At 40.6% G+C, this 10,693-nt stretch overlaps 1 protein-coding gene across 1 annotated transcript; it reads right to left on the bottom strand.

Moving 5' to 3' along the window:
- Positions 1-483: 483 nt before the first annotated feature.
- Positions 484-9,628, bottom strand: LOC4348961 (myosin-1). The gene is made up of 23 exons (XM_015758904.3): positions 9,031-9,628; positions 7,835-7,936; positions 7,608-7,751; positions 7,378-7,528; positions 7,263-7,290; positions 6,462-6,627; positions 6,319-6,382; positions 6,191-6,204; positions 6,007-6,091; positions 5,660-5,763; positions 5,373-5,511; positions 4,851-4,969; positions 4,598-4,750; positions 4,429-4,518; positions 4,054-4,131; positions 3,254-3,412; positions 2,966-3,169; positions 2,669-2,874; positions 2,453-2,588; positions 2,095-2,224; positions 1,850-1,996; positions 1,675-1,754; positions 484-1,514 (listed from the first exon to the last, which is right to left on the bottom strand). The coding sequence occupies exons 1-23, from the start codon at positions 9,472-9,474 to the stop codon at positions 855-857; spliced, it is 3,603 nt and encodes a 1,200-aa protein (XP_015614390.1). The 5' UTR covers positions 9,475-9,628; the 3' UTR covers positions 484-854.
- Between the last annotated feature and the right edge of the window lie 1,065 nt (positions 9,629-10,693).

Genomic DNA, 10,693 nt, shown 5'->3' with positions numbered 1-10,693 from the left:
CGGCAGTGTATGATTCTTTTTTTAAAAAAGGAAAGGAAATACAACCTTGTTTGTGATAATTTTGAACCGACCTATAATTTACTGATTTACACATGCAAATTGCAAGTTGGCCCGTATGTCACACACACAAAGAATTAAGTTGCAGTTTTTTATAAAACCATTTGCCATTGTTATAATTTTATAAAATACTTTCTTCGTCTTAAAATATAAATGATTTTGTAGGGTAACACATCTTAATAATATGAATATAGGATGCATCACATCTATTTAAAATCACTTATATTTTGGGACCGAGGGAGAACTCGGCTAAAGTCATACAAAGGGTTTTAACCAAATGATTGTATTTTTGGGAAATTTATTTAAGATATTATAAAAATTTGAAGGAAAAAAAACATGATAACTGACAGGTGGGCCCACATAAAAAGCACTGATAAGATGCTCGAGCACATTGCAACTTTGCAACAAGCAGCGACCAAGGAGAAATGCGTTGGCACAGGCAGATACATTTTCCCATTATTCAGTGATGATAATACCTGATACAAACTACAAAACTACAGACCTACAAGCTGAGATCGGACAAGAGAAGGAAACGGCACTGAACAATCTCCAATCTCCTCCCGTTTAGCAGCTATCTTAACAAGTAATTACATCACAACTCAGTGGTTCTTTTGGCCCCTGCAAAGAAGGCCTCAGTGGAAGAACTATACAAACTCGCCCTCCACAAATCACAAATCCAGCCCAAAACGCTGGGCTTTCACCAATACTCAGTTGAGAAGAAACTCTAGCACTAGCAACCAACCTCGCCGGCTTTGTAAAATACCAGCGCCGCATCTTCTACACCATTACATGGTAGCTCATGAAAACTTGGATGTGTTCAGCCTCCCCCACCATTTTCGCTTCACCGAGTTGGGCGACGATTCGTTGCCGCTCCCCAGCTTGTTGAGGATCACCTTCGTCTCCCTTATGCGCGAGCCGAAGTCCTTCTTCCATGAGTCGAAGTTCTGCTTCAGCCTGCGGAGCTCCATGTCAGGGTTCAGGCTGGCATCGGCCTGTCCGGACTTGACCTCAACCAAGAACTTGGCATCATCAGCGAAGACCTGGCTGCGCTGCTCGAACTCTTCGGCCAAGCGGCTGATGACGCTGATGCTGGCATTCATCTCCCGTCCAACGGTGCGTGGAACCAGCTGCGACGCGCTGCCAATGTGAACCCCATTGCTCTCCCAGCTCTGGTCGACCGATGAGTCGGACATCCTAGGCGTCTCATCAAGAGCAAGGCTCTTCTTTGCTACGGATAGGCTTGATTGTAATGACCGCATTTGCTTCTGCCACATTTCCTCCATCGCTTTCATTTTCTGCTCGTATTCTGACCATCGGTTTTCATATTGCTGAAGTCGCTGCTGAAGCATCTCGTTCTCTTCATCCTTTTCTCGGACTGTCGCCTCGGCCTTTAATATTCGCCTTTGTAGCTCAGCCAGGAATGATGCCTTAATCAAAATTTGGTCACCCTCTGCCTCCTGAAGAATTTTAGGAATGATTTCAGACACAAGCAAAATAGTCTAATGGCCATTTATGTTAGTTCTGAATGAACCAAATGGACCAGGAGAAATACTAACTTCAGTTTTGACTGGATGATCCAACTCATGCATATAAAGGCAAAACCAGGACTTATCTTACCTTCTTTGATTCGAATTCTCTTAGCACATTCAATAGATCAACATTGCCAGCACATCTTCGAACAAGACAACCACGAATGCCTTAAAGATAGCAAGGAACCATAATCAGTAATCCAGATTACCACTTCCATAGTCCCATGTGAAGTTCTAAATGACGATGTCAAGGATCTTCTTACCAGATTGTATTACTACTGAAGCCTTCCGTATGTTAACGAAATATCTTCTTGCAAGCCAGCATTTTAGATTTCTCTGTAAAATAATGGCTGCCCTGTGTTTCCTTGCCAGAGACGAATACATTTTTCTTGCATTCTCACCTCGAATAACTACAAGATAAGAAGGGTGAATTGTAAGCTGAGAGAGAAGTTATAGCAACAAGAAAATGGAACAGATACAACATATAATTGTAATAGTTTGGAAGTACATGATTGAAGAGCCAAAACTCCTCTTATTCGTTCCCTTGCATGGCGACGGGCTTGATGCCCTCTGAAACAGCTTTGAACCCTTAAAATACCATGCAGAGTACGGTTCCGAGTGTCTTCAAGTTTGCCAATCTTCAGTTCCCAAAAAATAAGAAATCAGCAATAGAAGATAATTGTCATTAAATGCTATAGACCATTCTGGGGCACCATAAAAATTGCAGAACAAATTTTATGAAGAAACTGCAAACATATTTAGTTTGCAAACATTTAACGCTCATTCAGAAAAACAAGGCCAACAGTTATTGGCAATACACTCATTACCAGGAAGTGAATAAATAAAACAAAGGCTGCTTAGCTCACCTGGCCAGTTCGAAAGAACAATTTTGTGTACCCAACTTGATACATCTCAGGCAAAATGTTAAACTGGTGAAGAATTGCAACCGAAACACTAAGTGGGTCTTGAGATGCGACATCCTCAAGAAGAAGAAAGCCATACCTGATAAAATGAACTGTTACAGTATTGCAAAATAAAAGGTAACTAGAAATGCAATACTACTGTTCAAATATTTTATTTACCGTCGAGCAAATTTCTGATGAGTCATTCTTGTTGGATATCCAGATCTTGAAATTCGGACAACCTCAAGAACCCCACAACATTTGAGTTGTTGAAGCACAAGTCCTTGTTCATAAATTGCAGGGAGTTGCAAATTGTTTGGCTTAATACAACGTATAAAGTGTGGTGTTGTACTTTCGAGTCTTTGCATAAGTTGGAACAATTGTCCCTTTAAAAAAAATTGGACAGACACTGTCAATAAAACTAATCTACTTCATTCATGATCTAGCAAATTGTTATTTGGGGCCAAAAAAAATTACCTTAAACTTCATCGCAACACTTAACTTCTGTGAGTCAGCAGCACTATTTCTATATGGAACAGGTAACGGATTATCAGATTGAGAAAGCATTTTGGATGCAAACATTTGTGGTAGTGAGGATTTGCATTTGGCAAGGAACTGAATTGAGTCCATGTGCAATAAATCTCTATTCTTCTCTAGAAAACCTGACGTGTCATAAGCCACCTGATTATCAAGAAGATAAATGAAGTTAACACATGATAAAAGAAACATGATGTAAACAGCTGTGGATAAGTGTCAATTCCCAACCTCTCCTGCATAGTGACGGACTGCAAAAGCCTTGCCTCTTTCTCCTCGGAAGCAAGAATTATTGTTCAGATGTTGCTTAAGCTTGTTCGCAAAAGTAAGATCTGTGGCATTGGGGAAGGTAGATTCTTCATCTAGCAGAGACAACAACCCCAGTGGCTTCTATATCCAGTAATGTAGATGAGATAAAGAACGTTAGATAGTAAGAACTAGCATATTAGTATGCTGTTTTTAAGCCAATTTACACAGATAATAAAACCAAGTGAACTTAAATATCTTTCTAACAAAACAGCTGTCCTTTTATGTTGAGAAAAAAACACCTCCAAACAAGCAAATAACTAGCACATATATACTTATATCCCAACAATCTCCTTCAAAATTCGACTGGGTGTGGAAGCAATGCTAAGAACACAGCAGCAGATGATGATACTAGCCACAGAAGTGGAACCAAGGATGTGAAGCGGACCAAACTAATGATGGTAAGTCAACACATCAGATGGTATAGTTTATTTTATCCTTTAGCAAAGCACATACAATTAACTAGTAGTAAAGATGCGTCTGCATAAAAGATAACAAGAAAAAATTGCAGCGACACATTACAAAAGTTGAAAGAAATGGACTAGGTTTCCCTCACCCATAGTAAATTCATCCATGTGTGCTTTAGGCAGTAGTTCACCACCATTCACGTGCTTATGTCTATAGTAACTTAGGTAGTAAACTTTAATGCAGTGCTACTAAACAATGAATGCACAGTACTCTCTATAGATAAATATAAGTAGCAGGCAAGATGTAGTGGCCCATACTTTCTCAAAGAGATTCAAACAGTTCTGATTGTCCTCAAACTCAACCTTTGCCCAGTCAATGCCATCTTCAACGTATTCCTGTTCGAAGACATCAGAGAAAATTTAGAGAAAAATCTCTGCTGTGAATTAGTAACACCTACCAAGTCTTCCATTTAGTTAACAAAAAGCACAGAAAAGCATGTTCAAGAAGTGCACAAAGAGAAAGAGAAGATCACCAGATCTTGTGGAAAAAAAATATGCATTGGAACTTCATAGCATGACAAGAAAATCATTACTCTAAAAAAGTGCCACTGCCGATGATGGGAAAAAAATAAGAGGTTGAAGGTTGCAATCCTGAAACATATATTCTGGATTTTAACCATAGCAATAGCTCACCTCTTGTTCAAGCTTAAACAAATGGCGATTGAAATGTTGTTGGAGCCTTTCATTAGCATAGTTAATACAGAACTGTTCAAAACTGTTCCTCTGCAATTTTGTGTTATGACATGAGAAACCATTTGCCAATTAAAATATGATGACAGCATGTCAAATGGAAGTACATTACATCGAATGATTCAAAGCCATAGATATCAAGAATGCTGATTGATCTCCCAGTTCGACGCTTGCCAACTGAAAGAGACTTGTTAATTTGTTCAACAAGCCACTCAAACAAACTGGCATAGAGTGACTTGGCCAACGCATCTCTTGTGTCGATTGCCTGCAATATTCAAAGAGGTGGGTGCAGAACTGTGAATTTAACAATACTTTCATGGCTGTTGTTGCTACCTTGCATTTAGTTAAGAACAAAACTCACTAACCTGTGAAAGGGTGAGTTTCTGTACAATATTTTCATTATTAACTTTCATGTGCCTCTTCGACAAAGCTAAATTGAGATCTTCAATACTGCAGCCAAGAAGTCTTGCGACCGTTTCTGCCGCTGCAAAATCAGTACTTCTTCGTTAGCAAAATAGTAAAAGCCACCTAGTAATACCCTCAGAATCCAAAAATATAAGAGAACAAGATAGAAGAAAAAATTATTACAAGATATGCAAAAAGTAATGTTCTTTTCATCACAATGTGTGCTCAAATGAAACTAAGGCTATTTTTCTGAAATGGTGATGAAATACTGGTCCCAACAAAACAAGGTCAGAGGAGGCAAGGTGCAAGGCATGGGAGATTAATTAGTTCAATTCTAAACCAACTGCTGATAGTTACACCAATAGTTTGCAATACCGGTGTCAAAAGAACAGTCGGCATTGGAGAGTATTAGAATTAGATCATACAAAACATGGTCATAACTCATAGCATTATTGAGTGAAAACATAAATATTTTCCTTTACCTTCATCTACAACAATCTCAACATGGTTTTCGTTGTCAATGACCGTGAAAGAGACATCTCCTAGCCATAGAATTGCAGAAACCATCGTGAAAACATTATCTTGGTCCTCTTTGCTGATATGAACGATGTTCATAGCTTCCTGAAATGCCAAGCAGTCAGAAACGTGGTAGCAGCAAAAATATAATACTACTGACATGCATCGATAGGATTATTGTAACATGGTATGGTATAGTCCTATTGCACACAAAAAGGGGCATGTGTAGAATGAGACATCAGAAGTGTCATACCGTTACAGTACGGAACATTTGAGCATCATCCACACCGGCAATTGAATAGCAGCAACTCTGCTTCAAATATTTGTATTCATCCGCTTTCTTCATATTCAACTTATCTGTATCAGAACACTAGAAGTAAGTTTACAAGGTAACAATGGTTTGCTCTTGCCAAGTACTGTCCACAGAGCAAAATAGATGAGCAACAAAGAAGAAACAGAGAACTGTCAACAGTGAAAACGTAGCATAGAATCTGTGTTAAAAACTGAGCGAGACAGACAAGAAATCTTTCAATACATAGAAAAGATACGATATACTAAAAACAAGCCTGTGATGGTATAATCAGACACTGTCATATGTACCTCTGAGGGACGCAGGAGCACCGGCACATAGTTGATAAAAAATATGGTAGGAGCGCTCGCCAACTGCACATTGTACAACCCTTGACTGGCATAGGTTAAAATGGATGTCAGTTTAAATTACACTTCGTGAAATATCATATTCGTTTTTATAAGGAAAAGGGACATTCACAAATTTAGGAGTTACCTTCTCAAGTAGAACTGGCCATACGGTGAAACATTAGGGGAGATTGTCAGTAAAAGTAAGAAAATCAATCTGAAACCAGAAAATGGTACATTATATTGAAAATGGGTACTCAGTACAAATTCACATACATGTTTGAATCATGGCACCACAAATCCTTCCAGTTGTACTAAAATGAATTTCAATGAGCTTTCCCTGTAATACAAAACAAGGATATCAATCAAACTCTTTGTTCTACATTGTGGTATTACAATACCCACAAGAAATTACTTACAAAGCGACTTGAGTTGTCATTTCTTAGTGTCTTTGCGTTGCCAAAAGCCTCGAGTATTGGGTTGGTTTGTAGGATCTCATATTCTATGCCACCCCCACCTCCAAGAGAAGCCAAATACTGCATAGCAATCTTTGCAGTTTCTGTCTTTCCTGCTCCACTCTCACCACTATATATATTAAAAAGAAGACATCCTTCATTCATATAATCAATATATACCATGGTATAATTAAAAATGACATCAATTAAAAAAATGACCTCAAAAAACAAGCTAACTGTTAACTTGTAATCAAAGTAAAATATTTCTACCAGATGGCATTATGTTGTCATCGGATTTTTCACAGGATTTGATAGACATACAAAAAGGTAAAAGTTTTGGTGTTACAGGAAAGAAAAGAGAAAAAAACAAGGGTAACATAATGGAAAATGTGCATAATATTTGAATGTTGACTCGCCAATTGTATATCTTAGGCAACCATTAAATTTCTAACTCTAGAAAGCCAAAGAACAGTGGGATCGTTTAATCATCTCAGTAAAACCCTTATGTTCTGATCTTGATAAATGAACAATACAGGAATCCATCTGTCAATGAGAAAACTAGTTCAGCAAGTATGTTGGCTGGTAGTTGGGGCACTATTAATTCTACTTACATGCAGCAAAAGTAACAGAAAATGAAACCTATTACTATGAAAATGCATACTTGTGTGGCTTAACATATTAATATGGTACATCAACTATGGTGCAAGACTTCCTTGCACTAAGAATTCCATTAAATGCTTCCAACTTGGAAAAAAGAATACCAACCTTATGATGATAGACTGGTTAACTTCATCTGTAAATGAACATAATACTTAGTTAGTTCTCAATTTAGATGGCGCCATCAAGACATATGTAGTTGTATTAACAGAAGTGGAATTACCTCTTTTCATTTCACGGAGGGCTGAATCTGCTATTGCATAAACGTGTGGGCTATCCTTTGTTTTATTTCTATATGCATCAATGTACTCATTACCATATAGAGGAACTTTCTTAAAAGGATTGACCGCCACCAAAACTGGACCTGCTTTAGTCTACAGTACAATATAGTATCACTATAAAAGCCATAGAACTCCCAAATAAAGGAGAAAAGAAGTTCAGATTTATCCTTACATATATCAAGTCTTGAGAGTATCTGTACTGCAAATTGTACAGAACGGATGGCTCACTTAGATAACTTAGCTGCATAAGATCATCCACCCCGTCAAGAATTTCAGGATTTGCAGCTTCAAGGCTCTCTGTTTTCAACCTCAGTACCTTAAATCAGATGACTGAGAATCAGATTATCATACTCTGAAACCAACCATAAGGCCTTCAACAAAGCAAATTAGGTTGCTTACTTTTCCTTCAGGAAGCTTTAGTACGGAATCGTCACCGGAGGTTGTAATTACAGTGCATAAGGCCCAATCACTATTTGGAAGCTGGCAAAAAACCCTGTGCTTCTGCAGCAAGTTTAGGGTAGACGGTCAGCTGACACTGCCAAGTTGTTACAAAGACGCAAAACAAGCTAGCTTGTATAATTGCAAAAGTCAGACGGTGTAAAATATGATAACTGGGTGCTATGCTACGCTTCATATAGAATATAAATAGGTGAATATCACAAATGCCTGCCTCTGGTTTCAAAATTATACATAGAGTAGAAATTGCATGTCTTAATAACTAGCTTGATGTTGCTACAGTTATTAAATGTGCTAGTGGTACATACAATAACAGAGCTTACAAATTTCATACAAGGGAAAACGAAGATGTGTATATGTTTCTGCAAATAGCAGGTATACTTTAATTATGATTCAATCATTCACTGAGAAATAAGCTTTCGGTGCCTTAGTCACTTAGTGTACTGGAAGTCCTAGTTTGCAAGGCATATGAGTAATGCATGACGATCAAAGTGGGAAAAGATGCCAAAATGGAGAGCATATCTTGAATTATCAAGGTGGCAACAGAGAAAAGTACTAATAGTTGGAAAACTATTAGCTGATAAAATTTTAAGATACCAAGCCCTGTTAACTCATTTAACAAAGCTCTACTAGTTAATGTTTAATGTCTCCTACTTCCTGAGAGGCTGGAAGTAAAGAAGATTCTGTCTTGCAGTAGAAATTATCCTGAAGGTGACACATATGGAGATCTTTACCTACATTGTAATAATTACATAGAAATCTAGACTTACGAAATTCACATGTTCTCGAAATTCACATTCCGAAATCCCTCACCACAACTCAGTTGACAAGTGGCAACATTTCCTAACAAGCAATAACACGCACAAGAGTGGATCACGAGCATAAAAAACCACATCTTGGTATAGCTCAGCCTAGCACTGTTTTGCTGATTACTGGAAAATTCCCTAAAGCCTGCACTATGACATTCCATGGAAACTATAAGACGTCTCGGGATCACTGGTCAAAGTGCTCACAAAATCGCAAGCATAATTCTACACAAACTGACCAAACTTTTTAACATGAAACCGTCAACAAGTTCGTCTTCCAAAAACATTAGAAATAATAAGAAAAATGAACTAAAGGAGGGGGAAAGGATCCACCTTTCTAGCACCGTAGGAGCTCGTGTCACCCCACCGCGCGTCGCGCTGCGAGGGGCTCCCAGCTCCCGCCGGAGACTGCCTCCGTGGTGTCGTCGCCGCCGTGGCCCGAGCACCAGTAGCAGCAGCCGCCGAATCCACCTCCGCGTCACCTCCACCCCTCTCCCCATCCCCCTCCTCCTCCACCTCCTCCGTCGTCGCCGCCTGTGAGCTGTACGGCGAGTCCGCGTCCCCCTCAAACCCCACCACCCCCACCTCCACCCCCTCCTCCTCCTCCTCCTCCGGCGCCACCGCCGCCCGTGCCCCGACGCCGTTCGCCGCCTTCCTACCACCCGCCGCCGAGTACCTGTAGTCCAGCGGCATCGACCTCGCCGGCTGCAGCTTCCCCGGCCCCCGCGGCCTCAGCGCCGCCGACTTCCTCACCGACCGCACCTCCACTGACGCCATCCCCGCGGGATCTCCCCCCCAAATCCACCCTCCCAAAAACCACCTCAAAACTCAAAACACCACCACAAATCCTCCAAAAAACACCGCAGAAACCGCCGATCCCGCACGAATGGCCGCGCAGGCGAGCTCCTCCGCCTCCGATGCGCGCCTCCTCCTCCTCCTCCTCCTCCTTCCCGGCAGCTCGCGTGGACGAGCCTCTCTCTCTCTCTCTCCCTCTCTGCAGCGACAGAGACAGAGGAAGAGAGAGGAGGTGTGGCACGGGAAGAGGGGGAGAAAAATATTTTAATGGAATTTAAGAGGGGGTTCGCTTTTTGCGTAGGGCGAATTTCGTGGGGGGTTTGGTTTAAAAATGTTTAAATTTAAATGTGGGGGAGGAGGGGGTGGGTGGGGAGGTTTCGTTATTGGGAAGGTTTTGAATCGGCGGCGACCACATGGCGATGCCCACACGCACGCACATAATTCGTCAGATCCGGAGGGGGGAAGAAATCGAAGAGAAGAAAAAAAAATGAAAAGCAGAGGAGGAGTCAGTAACCGGTGGCTAACGGCAGGGTTAACGGTGGTAACGGCTGCGTGGTCCAAGTTTGTGGCTGTCTTTGTCGCGCTGAAATGGCAGGAGAGCCCCTGAAACTTTCAAGATTTAAACAAAGTGATCCTACACTTCTACTAGAGTCCAATTTATAAGTGCTTTCCAATTTCTATGTGAAATGAATTGACTTCCATGAAATTATTGTGAAAATTCCATATACTCCATCCATCTTAGAAAAAATAAATCTAAGACAGGATATAACATATTTTAGTGTATATATATATATATATATTCGTAATAATATAGGCTCCGTAGTGAACGACTAATAGATGTGTTACGTTCAGTATTTGTTTTTTATAAGACGAAAAGAGTATTTATAATTACGCGACAGTTTAGGCAGTGATTCAGCACTTTGCACAGCACTTTTACTTTACAGGTGGCACACCACGAGCAGATAGAACTAAATATATAATTCGTCACGACCGTGGAGCCAAACCCATACTAAAGAAACTGCACCAAATCACACACCGACAAGTGGACCCCACCTCCCGTCGGGACACCTTGTCAGTGACACAACCAACGTGTCTTTTACCGTACTCCTACCTTGCAACCTTTGTGCACCACGGAGCAATGAACGGGGCCCACCCCGCAGTGAAATCCCAGCCGCCTACCTACGCCGCCTCCCGGCAGTTA

Source organism: Oryza sativa, chromosome 10 (assembly GCF_034140825.1).
Source record: "Oryza sativa Japonica Group chromosome 10, ASM3414082v1".
In the NCBI taxonomy this organism is placed as follows: domain Eukaryota; kingdom Viridiplantae; phylum Streptophyta; class Magnoliopsida; order Poales; family Poaceae; genus Oryza; species Oryza sativa.
Note: the sequence above shows the minus strand (reverse complement) of the source record. Positions and strands in the feature narration are given on the sequence as shown.